Source organism: Rana temporaria, chromosome 13 (assembly GCF_905171775.1).
Source record: "Rana temporaria chromosome 13, aRanTem1.1, whole genome shotgun sequence".
Lineage (NCBI taxonomy): Eukaryota > Metazoa > Chordata > Amphibia > Anura > Ranidae > Rana > Rana temporaria.
This window is the reverse complement of record NC_053501.1, coordinates 42,129,998-42,142,975: the sequence shown is the minus strand read 5'-3', so window position 1 is coordinate 42,142,975 and position 12,978 is coordinate 42,129,998. Positions and strand designations below refer to the sequence as shown.

General features: G+C 48.2%; 1 protein-coding gene across 1 annotated transcript in view; it reads right to left on the bottom strand.

The window, feature by feature from the left end:
- BAZ1A (bromodomain adjacent to zinc finger domain 1A) overlaps nucleotides 1-12,978 on the bottom strand; it is a 104,952-nt gene that overhangs the window by 18,506 nt on the left and 73,468 nt on the right. The window contains exons 22-23 of the mRNA XM_040332098.1: nucleotides 12,216-12,308; nucleotides 8,861-9,108 (exon numbers count right to left, since the gene is read on the bottom strand). Coding sequence (XP_040188032.1) covers nucleotides 8,861-9,108; nucleotides 12,216-12,308 — 341 coding nt within the window. The remainder of the gene's footprint in view (nucleotides 1-8,860; nucleotides 9,109-12,215; nucleotides 12,309-12,978) is intronic.

Here is a 12,978-nt window from a genome sequence, read left to right as displayed (position 1 = left end):
GATAAAATTTGTCGATCCATGGTGTGCTGGAAAAAATGTACGCTTATCTGCTGTATACAGACAGAGGGGAGAGGTAGTGGGGCTTGGAGGGGGTGCGCTCTCCCTCTGCTGCTGTCACTACTCCTGCGTGGCTTTAAAACATTGCACCTTTGTGATGTGATCTCTTTTCATTAAAACTTTCTGGACAAAATTTGTCAATCCATGGTGTGCTGGCGAATATGTACGCTTGTTTGATGTTTCCAGGACCCAACTGGTAATCGCTGCAGCACCCACCATTTTTATGAGCCATATCTACCAGGAACGCGTGCGATAAGAATATTGGTCAGACTTTATACAACAGATAACCTAGAACTCCAAGATCAGACTGTACAGGTTTTGGAAACATTACATTTGTACAAATATTTATATGCGATATATCACTATTCCTCTTTTTCTAGCCAATACGCCCTTTAAGTATTGTTGAACATCTCTTTTGTGCATGAGGCTATTGGGAGAAAACATATTGGTATTAAAAAGGTACAAACTTTTTAATGTTGCTTTGTGTTTAATCCGGTTTGTTTTTTTGTATGGGTTTTCAACATTTATGCATTAGCCAATTACATAACCATGATTTGGAACAGACTGGGGATTCCTATAGAGGTGGTGCAGCTGGGGCCTGTTGCTGCTGTCTGTGGGCCCTCAGCTGGTTCTGACCTATGAGCCCTTTATTTCCCCCCATCTTGTGTGTGCCCAGGGGTGTTACCCTAATAACCTATATACCGAGATGAAGCATATTGAATATTTTTGGTTGTTTCTGTTTAGATTATTATTTGAACAAACATTTGATGACTCCTGAGGAAGTGGATCAAGTCCATGAAATGTGTTGGGTCGAAAGGAATGAATCATCTTTGACGTAATATGTTGCTTTATCACACTTTGACGTTTAACATGTGTATTATATGATGTTCTATGGATTAATATGGAAAATCTGCTTTATGATCAATGATCATTAATAAAAATAGGATTTTTGTACTCACTGTAAAATCAATTTCTCCGAGTTCATGGACGGACACAGCAGCCTTTGACCTTAGGGTTATATACGCTTCCTTCAGGAGAGTTAGGCAGAAACAAAGCACTTTAAGTGTTAACAACACTTTCCTCAGTGCAGCTCCTCCCAGGGGGCGTGGGGTGGGAAAAACAACACAGCAAACCAAGCTTACACCCCAAACAAAACCGGAGATACTCAAATGGAGGAACTCCAACTTTAAACTACCGCCTGCAACACCTTGCGGCCGAAGGAGGCATCAGAAGATGCACTCACATCCACCTTGTAAAACTTTGAAAAAGTGTGGACCGACGACTAGGTCGCTGCCTTACACACCTGTAACACAGAGGCTTGATGCCGGAAAGCCCAAGAGGCACCGATCGCCCTGGTCGAATGCGCCGTAACCCGAAAGGGAGGCGCCCGCCACTTCAGGGCATAGGCCTGAAGCACAACCTGTCGGAATCCACCAAGAAATGGTGGCTGACGAGACTGCTAGACCTTTTTGGGGACCAGCCACCGACACGAACAGTGAGTCCGACTTCCGGAACGGAACCGTAGCCGATAGGTACACTAGTAGGGCCCGAACCACATCCATGGAATGTAAAGTGGCCTCCTTCTGGTTTTTAAGCTGAGGACATAAGGATAGAAGAACAATGTCCTCATTAATGTGAAAAGCCGAAACCACCTTTGGGAGAAAAAAGACGGCTGAGGTCGCAGTACCACCTTATCCTTATGGATGACAAAGTAGGGAGCCTTGCAAGACAAGGCCGCCAGTTCAGATACTCGTCTGATCGAGGTAATTGCTACCAGAAAAACCACCTTCTGTGACAAAGTCAACAAAGGGATCTTTCGCATGTCCTCAAAGGGAGCATCCTGAAGCACCGAAAGGACTAAATTCAAGTCCCATGGGGGTAGAGGATGGCGCACCGGAGGGGCCACATGCCGGACCCCCTGCATAAACGTACACACCAAGAAATGCGACACCAAGGGGCGCTGAAAGTAAACGGCCAGAGCCGAAATCGGACTCTTAACCGTACTCAAGGCGAGAGCCTGATCCACTCCCCGCTGTAAAAACAGCAGAATCCTGGATACCACGTATGTACGGGGGTGCCACTTCATCTCCTCACACATAGAGATGTAGGCTTTCCACGTACGATGGTAAATCCTTCGTGAAGTAGACTTCCGTGCACAGAGCATGGTAGAAACCACAGAACCAGATAGGCCCCGGTCCTTCAACACCTGGCTTTCAACAGCCACGCCGTCAAAGCCAGCGACTGTAAAGCAGAGTGGAAGATCGGACCCTGCGACAGAAGATCTTCTCCCAGGGGTAGACGCCAGGGGGCGTCTGCCACCAGACGCACCAGGTCCGCATACCAGGAGCTTACCAGTCTGGGGCGATCAGGATTGTTGGAATCCCTTCGGCTTCCACCCTGCGCAGCAGGCGAGGAAGAAGCTTCAGAGGAGGGAAGGCGTAAATTAGGCGATAGTGACCCCAAGGTGCCACCAACGCATCCGCCCACGGGTCCTTTGACCTGGCCACGAACCGTGGCACCTTCCGATTGAGATGGGACGCTAGGAGATCCACGTCTGGAGTGCCCCACTTTTGGCACAGACTCTGAAACACCTCTGGGTGGAGTGACCACTCTCCTTGGTCCAGTGTTTGGCGACTTAGGAAGTTGGCTTGCCAATTCTGTACTCCCGGAATGTACACGGCCGACAGAGCCGGAACGGACCTTTCGGCCCACCGAAGGATGTGCGCAACTTTCAGCGCTGCAGCCGAGCTTCGTGTGCCTCCCTGATGATTGACGTACGCCACAGCCGTGGCCTTGTCGGACTGAATCCTGACCGGTCGGCCCTGCAGCTCCAGGGACCACCTGGCAAGGCACAGCTTGATTGCTCTGAGCTCCAGTACATTGATTGGAAGGCGGGACTCCTCCTGAGTCTAGCGCCCCTGGGCTGACTGGATGCCCCAAACCGGAGAGGCTGGCATCCATCGTTACTACAGTCCATTGGCACGGCAGAAACGACTTCCCAGTCCGAAGCACCGGAGATGTCAGCCACCACACCAGGGAAGACTTGACTAGTTGACTCAACTGAATCTGGTAATCCAGAGAAGACGGGAGCTTGTCCCAACGTAACAGAATCTCCTTCTGTAGTTCCCTGGTGTGAAATTGGGCATAAGGAACTGCCTCGAAAGACGCCACCATCAGACCCAGAACTCTCATGCAGAATCAAAGAAACTACCACTTCTGGGTCAACAACTGCTGCACCGCAGAATGCAGTGTCTGGAGTTTTTCCGGTGGGAGAAAAACCCTTGCCTCCACGGAATCCAGGACTAGCCCCAGGTATTCCAGTCGCTGAGATGGAACCAACACTGACTTCTGGATATTCAGAAGCCAGCCGAACTCTTGGAGAGTGACACGTGATAGACACGTCCTCCTCTAACTCTGAGAGGAAGCTCTCAGGAGAAGGTCGTCCAGATATCCCACGATAGCGATCCCTCGCTGTCTCAGCAGGGCCAGTATCGGGGCAAGCACCTTGGTGAAAACCCGTGGTGCCGAAGCCAGGCCGAACGGGAGGGCCACTAATTGAAAGTGGTCCTCTTCGATCGCAAAGCGCAGAAACCTCTGGTGCTTTGTGCAAATGGGAACATGCAAGTATGCGTCCATGATATCCAAGGATGCCAGGAAGTCCCCCTGATGAAGTGCTGCTATTACAGAGCGAATCGACTCCATCCTGAATTTTTTCACCTTGACAAAAAAATTGAGGGCCTTGAGGTCCAGGATTGAACGGACCCCTTCCTTCTTGGGGACTACGAACAGATTGGAGTAGAACCCTTGAAACCGTTCCAACGAGGGAACTGGTACAATCACTCCCCTGTCCAGTAGATTCTGGACAGCCCCTGACAGAGCCTGTCGGAGAACCGGAGGAAGCTGGAGGTTGGAAGGAAAAAATCTGTTCGGTGGACAAGAGAAACTATCTTGTCCCCCGATGAAACTACTTCGCAAACCCAACGGTCGGAGAGAAGAGACCTCCACCGAGCCGTGAATTCGCGAAGCCGGCCCCCCACCCGAGACACGGGCGGGGGCAGACCTTCACGCGGAAGCAGGTTTGTCCGCAGGCTTGCGGAACCAGGGACGCTTCTGCCCTGCAGCGGGCGTCTTAGCACCTTGCGAATTCTTTACCGTCGCACTGGGCGCACAAAAAAAACGCTTTGGGGTAGTAAAAGAGGGCCCTTGCCTACGGCGAGGCTCCTTGACCTTCCCAGATTGTGGAAGCAGTGTGCTCTTACCACCTGTGGCATCCTTAATGATGTCATCCAGGGACGCCCCAAAAAGCCGGCCACCCTTAAAGGGTAAACCCACCAAAGCCTTCTTTGAGGATTGGTCCGCAGACCAGCATTTCAGCCACACAAGGCGGCGTAGTAGTACCACCGCATAGGCGGAGGCTCTGGAAAGCAAGGGAAGCGTATCCAGGGCCGACTCAGACAAAATTTAGACCCTGAACCAATTGTTCAGCCAGGTCCTTGCAGGTCTCGGAAGCATCGTGCTCCTCCAGCTTCTGCAGCAACAACTTTGCCCGTTCAATCAGTGTCTGCAACACCAGAGACCCGGCCACAACCGGTCTCACAGCCGAACCCACAACTGTGAACATAGAGCGGGCCACAGCCTCCACTCTATCAGTGGGGTCCGTAAAAGTGGGAGCCCCTTCCACAGGCAATGTGGTGGCTTTACTCAGTCTGGACACGGGAGGGTCCACTGATGGAGGAGAGACACACTTTTTCAAAAAGCCCTCCTCAAAGGGATAACGGACCGCAAAGTTTTTAAGAACAGCAAAAACTTGCTGTGGCGTGTCCCATTCCTTACAGAGCAACTGCTCCAAATATGGAATACAGGGAAATACTTTTGCGGTGCTGGGTGGTTTACGGAACCCAAAAGGGACCGGCACATCCGGTCCCCCCGCCAAATCCTCAAGTTTATGAGTATCACACACCGCAGAAATAAGAGCTCCAACAAATTCACTATCATTCACTGACCCCGAGACAGAGTCATCCTCACAGTCCTTGTGGGTTAAGCCTGCATCATCTGACATTACAGAACCAGATTCTGAAGCAACAGCTGGCAATGAGTCTGTGTCAGAGACATCCCCAGAAGCAGGCTCAGGGAGGGGGCGCTTTGTACCCCCCTTCTGGGCACTAGCTGCTTCAAACCTGGCGAGAAACGCCTCAAGGACAGCCGACATTGCCTCAACAGATGCGGCAGGGGGATTAAAGTATAACTCAGGCATTGTTGGGGCAGAAACACCAGGTTCAGGTTCCATGTTGCCCCACCGCTGTGTACTGCAAGGCATAACAACCCACCGGTCTCCTCCTGGCTGCAAAAATAGAAGCAGAGGCCTCCCAGGGACTCACCACCCCACCCGGTTACAGAGAGCGCTGAAAACCTGAGATGTGCTCTGTTGTGCTGGCTGTGCTGCGTCTGTCACCTCGGGGAAGATTCACAGCGTTTTGCAGCGCTAAAACTGTCACAAGAGGCCAAGACATTTCCAAGATGGCCGCCGTCTGAGGTAAAAATCACCAGCGGGCTACAGGAAAATGGCCGCCGAGCTATGTAAACCGCGACCACGGCAAAATGGTTGCCGTGGCGCAGTTTCAATTCCCCAGTGATGCACCAAACACTACACAGCAGCACCCCCCAGAGAAAAAACACAGTCCCCCACAACACACGGGCCCCGGTTGGTAATAAAGAAGCCCCAGGAGGGCCCCCCCCCTCACAGCCGCTATCCAGTCTGGGGAAGGAGGGAGAGGAAAGGGAGAGAGGAAAGCAGGGCGGACCCTCAGTCGACCCCCCCCCCCCCAGGGAAAACACCAGCCAAACCACCTTGCCAGGGCAAGGGGCCACTACTTACCCGTCCTGCGACTACCGGCTGGAGGTATCCCGGACAGAACCAACGTCCACTAACGGCATGGCTGTCGGCCAGACACACTGTGACAAGGCCATAGAGACCGGTCATGTGTGTGTCCTGGAACATGTAGTTCCCCGGCCGCCCCTGGGGCCTGTCGTGGACGACCCAGGGCTGAGTCAAGACCCAGCCTGTCACCCAGGATTAACAGTTGACTCTCTCAATTCTCCAAAGTCGCCCCAGAAAAATTGCTAGCAGCTACTAATTTCTATTACAAGCATTGTTTTCCTACTTTCCTTTCCTATGGTAATCCACTAGAATCCTTACATCTCATATAGGGTACACATAATTTATGCCTATTTGGAATAACCCCAAAATTACCATAATTGGCAAAGTTAGAGGGGGTTGAGTTCAAAAAAAGAGCAGGCATCATTCCTTCACCAGTAGTACGATAAGGATGTTTTCTTCCCTTTGAATGCATTGGCAGAGCGTTACCAGCTCCCTAACAAGCGATTTTTTCAGTATTTACAGTTGCGCCATGCTTTACAGTGGTGTCAGGCCACGACTTTCCAGGTAAAATTGAATCCCTCTACATTACAAAAACTATGGCGGTCATTACTTCTAGCCCCAAAATAGGGCTTATAAGGGACCTTTACTCCACACTACAGGTAGCCGTTAGTGCTCAAAACACAAGTAAACAGTCTCCATCTCTGGCGACAGGACTTTGATTCAATAGACGATGAATGTACTCAGGCTTTGGAAATTATAACCAGAGTATTCTTTCCCCTCCCTCGCAAAAATGTACCCAATTGTTTATTGTTCACAGGGTGCAGAAACTACACTCTTGTGGGAGGGCGGCATCTCCAACTTGCCCCAAATGTATTACGGCCACAGGAACACTTATTCACATGTTATGGTGCTGACCCAAACTTCATCGACATTGGATGTCTTTTTTTTTGCAAACACTTAACACGGTTTGTTCAACCCATGTGTCTTTAGATCCCACGCATAATCCTGGAAGAAACCCTTAATGAGGAAATGCATTTAACCACTTAAGCCCCGGACCATTTTGTTGCTAAATGCCCAGGCCAGGTTTTGCGATTCGGCACTGTGTCGCTTTAAGACAATTGCGCGGTCGTGCGACGTGGCTCCCAAACAAAATTGGCGTCCTTTTTTCCTCACAAATAGAGCTTTCTTTTGGTGGTATTTGATCACCTCTGCAGTTTTTATTTTTTGCGCTATAAACAAAAATAGAGCGACAATTTTGAAAAAAAATGAAATATTTACTTTTTGCTATAATAAATATCCCTCAAAAACATATATTAAAAAAAAAATTCCCTCAGTTTAGGCCGATACGTATTCTTCTACCTATTTTTGGTAAAAAAAAAAAAATCGCAATAAGCGTTTATCGATTGGTTTGCGCAAAATTTATAGCGTTTACAAAATAGGGGATAGTTTTATTGCATTTTTATTAATTTTTTTTTTTTTTTTTTACTACTAATGGCGGCGATCAGCGATTTTTTTCGTGACTGCGACATTTTGGCGGACACTTCGGACAATTTTGACACATTTTTGGGACCATTGTAATTTTCACAGCAAAAAAATGCATTTAAATTGCATTGTTTATTGTGAAAATGACAGTTGCAGTTTGGGAGTTAACCACAGGGGGCGCTGTAGGAGTTAGGGTTCACCTAGTGTGTGTTTACAACTGTAGGAGGGTGTGGCTGTAGGACTGACGTCATCGATCGAGTCTCCCTATAAAAGGGATCACTCTATCGATGCAGCCGCCACAGTGAAGAATGGGGAAGCCGTTTTTACATACGGCTCTCCCCGTTCTTCAGCTCCGGGGAGCGATCGCGACGGCTATAAACGAATAGCCGCGCCGTCGTCCCAGATCGCTCCCCGCGGGTTACCGACCGCCGCACGTACCGGGGGGGGGGGCCCCCGACCCACGGAAAGGTGGGGACGTACATGTACTCCCATATGCATGTACGTGCCATTCTTTGGACGTACATGTACATGCGGCGGTCGGCAACCGGTTAATGTGGACAAGTTCCTTGTTGCTGGTCTGTAAACTTAATTTTGCAAAAAAAAGGATATTGCCCTCGCCCCCAACATTTTTACAGTGGTGTGAAGTGCTACATTTAGATTTATGAAAAAGAGCTCTCCTATAAAAACTTAGGGGATGTCCCAAGAAATTTAAAAAAACTTGGGCCCTGTGGTTATCCTCTAATCAGTCCAAACACCCCTATTCATCCACAACAAATGAATAAGGGAGGGTGGTGGTGACTGCTCTGCCAATTGCATGTGGTATTCCATCAATTCCACTCAATTACTCCTGGAATATTGAATAAGACATTGCATTGGTGATCTTGTGCAGGTATGCCTCTTGCTGTACACAGTTGGCAATTGTCATAAGTTACGTTAAATTATTGTGTGCACAATAAGGAGGAGTTCAGGCGTGTTCGCAAACCGCACGTGCAGAGCCCGCCAGGAAGTCGGCACTGCACAGCGCTAATCACAGGCAGCGAGACTTTTCCCGATCTCTGCATCGGGAGAATGTCTCACTGCTTGCGATTATCGCTCCGCAGTGCCGACTTCCTGGTGGGCTCTGCACGTGCGGTTTGAGAACACGTCTGAGCTCATCCTTAATGCACAATAATTGTTCTGTATATCTTTTATACCATCTTGTTTATATTGGGCTTAGTATTGTATCTCTCCTCTAAACCAAGACACCTCTGTTGAATTGTTCATTATTTTCTAACTGCAATTGTTGGAAGAAAAATTTTCAATAAACATTACCCAATTTAATAAAATCAAATAATAAAAAAAACAATATCCAACCAATCTGCGTATCAATTAAAATAGTCTCTGAAAATACCTGTAAAGAACACAATGAAAAGATTTTCGTCAAAAGGCCTCAAAAGAACTCACCTTCAGTTTGGGTCGTACACAGTAGATGTGGTGAACTCTCTCGCAGCCTTCACACAGGATCATACTCTCGCTATCTCCTTTCTTACGGCACACCTTACATCTGAAGTTCAGAATGGACCGTGACCACAAGATGCTGCGGTCCAAGGTGGACAAATGAAGGAAGATCTGTGACAAGTTACCAGATGACTGTAATGATTCACGCCATCGATCCAGTACTGTCCTTGGAATGCGACCACTTTCATTAGTATCTATGATGAGAAGACAAAAAGGAATTGTGATGCAGCAGTAAATTTCATATCTTGCAGTACAGGACACAAAAAATCTCTTAGGTCATGGATTATATGCCACTACCTTCAGGTGATTGGACACTGGCAAACACTTTGCTGGGACCACTCCACACTGTATCCATTTAACCCCGCTCACACCATGAAGCTTCAGTTTTCTTTTTCGTACGGAGATCAAGGGGGGGGGGGGGGGGGGGGGAAAGGAAAAGGGTGATACGTCCGAGGGCATCCTGAGCAGATACCCAAGCATCCCTATGCTCCTCGGTGGGGTCAGCAACAAACTTGGCCTCCAGCTCAAGTACCAATTTTTCCACCCCCTCCCTCTGTGCCCCCGACTTTTTTAAATACATTAATTTCTGTAGTGAACAATCCTCGCAGAAAGGCCTTACATGCTTCCCAAGCCACCCCCTCCTCCGGGTAATCTGCCTGGTCTCCCCAATAGTCGATAATTTTTTGCTGCATCAGCGCAGAGTCCGGCAGGTCAAGCCAAAAGGCATTTAGTTTCCAGGGGGCTCTGCGCAGAGACGAGGGAGGGCAAACCTCCAGCTCTATAACCAGCGGGGCATGGTCTGAAATTTCTCTAAGTGCATACGTTATTTCCGTCACTGATCGCATCGCTGCGTCTGAGCATGCACAGGTCAATACGAGACAGGGACATATATGTTTTAGAGAAACACGAAAATTGGCGCTTCACAGGGTTTCTACTCCGCCACAAATCCACCCACTCTACCTCCTCCGCTAGTTTCCTCAGGGCCGTGCGACTAGTACCGCGCCCCACCGTCATCGGGGGGTGCTTGTCCAGCCGAGGATCCATGTAACAGTTAAAGTCCCCCAAGATGTACAGAGGTACCTCCAGGCGTTCCAACTGAAAGTCCAGGACTGCCCGCAGGACCTGGTGGCTATACAGAGGCGGGATATAAACAAAGGCAAGTATACATTTCAAAGAAAACAAACGGCAATGTAATATAACATATCTTCCCTCTGCATCGATCACCATGCCAATTTCTTGATAATCCAAAAAACTGTGCATCAAGACACTCGCCCCCCTGGAGAAGGAGGTATGGGTGGAATGATACGCTTTCCCCACCCACCAAAAGATATTTTCGCAACAATGTTGAGACCATCGTGCGCTTGAGGGGGTCACCAAGCCCCAGAACATTCTAGGACACCACCTTCTTAAGTACATTAAACCCATCTGCCATATTTGACTTAAAACCATGTCCTGAAACAGTAATCCACTCCAATTCAGTGTACCTCCCCTCTCCCCCGACTCCATCCCCTGTGAACCGTAGATGTGGCAATGTCCAGAAAATTTGCCCATGAAAGTGTTGCAAGTTCGGTGCTGCACTGTAGAAATACATCAAAACAGTTTGAACCTCTGAGCGCGATGGCACTCTAACTTCAGCATGAACAATCCCTTGAAATACGGCCTTAATACAGACTGCCAGCAGGTAATCTAGTGCCCAGGCCCCCACTAAGACGCCGGGGCCCATCAGTAGGAAACTGGAAACCTGGGATTGCATCGTAGAAACAGTACTAGGACAACATGTCCTGTCTCCCGCTGGCATCACAACCACCATACGGATGCCTGCCAATTTCTGGGCATAGTATCTAATGTCCGTAGGGAGGGGGTCAGCGCTGGCACCCTTAGGAGTTTTGGGAGGTTTACTCACTCCGTCCTTCGTTTTGGAGCCACGCAGCTGCGGTCCCCCTGCGGCGCCATTTTGGATCTCCGGCCGCAGGGGGCCCTACCATGAAGAATGCAGTGGGAGCCAAGGCAGAACTGAAGTAGTTTTTTTTTTTTTTCTTTCAAGAGGCCCTTATAAGAGAGTAACCAATTTGAGCACACATAGAGGGTTCTGCATGGGGGGCAACAGCACATAAGTAAGGCCCCAAGGTGGCAAAGCAAGTCACATTGGCAACAAAGAACAGCAATTTCTTGAAAAGAGGAGTGCACAGGAAGTGCAAAATCAAAGTGTTAGGAAGGTTGGAATGTGCCCAACTGAAGAATATGAGGGAATTAGGGATGCTGGGAAATCCATGGGTGGGAGTCTGTAGACATAACTGACGTTTCTTGAGATGGGCAGGCAAGTGCCAAGGTACCTACTGACTGAATGTGGAGTGAAAACAAACACCTAAGATGGGGCACCGACAACAGGAGCAAAGTGACCTTTTCTAGTACTAGAAGCTGACTGATGCCAAGGCACGTTCTTCTGAGGAAACAAGAATGGAAGGACCTCGGAGTTCACAAAATAGATAGCTCCATGATCCCTGATACAGGGATCACATCTCAAAACTCAGGGCAGAGCCTAAGAGTTTATAGGCTAGAAAAGTCTGTGCAGGAAAAAAAGGGGTCCATGTAATGAAGCTAATCTCTGCACGAGTAGGGTTCCAGTGACCCGAGTAGAGAAGCTAGGAATTGTCTGTTTCAAAAGAGTTCGCCAGTAGAACCAGAGATATTCTATGAAGATGCAACAAAGGGAGTCACGGACAGCATGTTCTTGAACATGGAGTCAGTGACAAAGTGTCATTACAAAGTAATGTAATTGTAAAAAAAAAAAAAAAAATTTACCCAGACATCCCGAGTAGTACAAGGTGGGAAAGAACCCAAAAGGTGCAGTGTCAACATGGATGGAAGTGATAGCATCCTTGCTTGGGCCTGTGAACAGATTTGACTCAGGGACTTTTGAAGGAAGCAAGGGCTATGTAGGTAAAGGGTTTGATTAAGGATCCAATGATATAACACCACAAAGTGGTGGGGTGTTCACTGAAGTACAAGGTCCCTTCCACATGGGCCAGCCCTCCGTTGAGCAGGCAGAGGGCTGGTTCGTGTCTGCTCTGCTTATGCGGACACAGAGACGGCCCACTCTCCCCTATGGGCGTTCGGATGTAAACTGACCGTCTGTTCGTATACACCCGACTGACCTGCCCCGTCTCTTGCTAGTGTATTAAAGCTGACTGACCTTTATAGGTTAGGTTGACTTTGTTGCAAATATCTTAAAAGGACTTAATAAGTACAACTGCAGTAAACGCATGCTGATAAATGGGCAGGCAATGAAATATTCACATACCATCTTTTTCACTAGTTTGATCATCTTCTTTCTTTTTCTTCTCTTCCTTCTTTTTCTTGTCCGATTTTGAGTTTTTAGTATCGTCTGCATCCCCTATTAAAAATAACAAGCAGTGGAAAGTTTTTATTTTAGCTGGGGATGGGGCCCTTCTTTAAAATCATGAAACAAAATCAGACGTCTATCAAAGAAAGGTCATGTAGGGGTTAGCAAAACAGTAATGACAAAGTTGTTTTACAAAGTAAAAAAAAAATCTTAACTAGCCCAGGATCCTTGCAAATTAAATACCGGTATACTGCATTTGTTTGTTACCCAAATCAGAGTGTACATTGTAGCGGGTCCTGATACCTAAGCATTTCTCTCTCAGGTCACCATACATGGTAATTCTTAGGCGCGTTTTACAGATAGAAAGTTTGTCTCTTGAAAGTTCTTTCTGATCTCAGTATCAAGTGAGTATTGCAGCAGCCGCACAGACTATCCATCCGCTAATGGTTAGCTGACATAAAAGGGAAGTCATGTGCAATCCCCATGGTCAATGATAAAAGGCTAGACAGCTATATGAAAGTTAGGTTAAGCCCAGGATCACATTTGAGCAATTTGGTATATGATTTGACACGTTTGATTTGACTTGACATCCCATATTGCCATCAATAGCACTGTCTGAACTGGTGCAGCGCCGCACCGATTTCCTAAAGTAGTGCCTGAACTAATTTTGGCAACTTTGAGGGGGTGGTTTGTATAGACATCTGTGCAGGAACCCGCACAG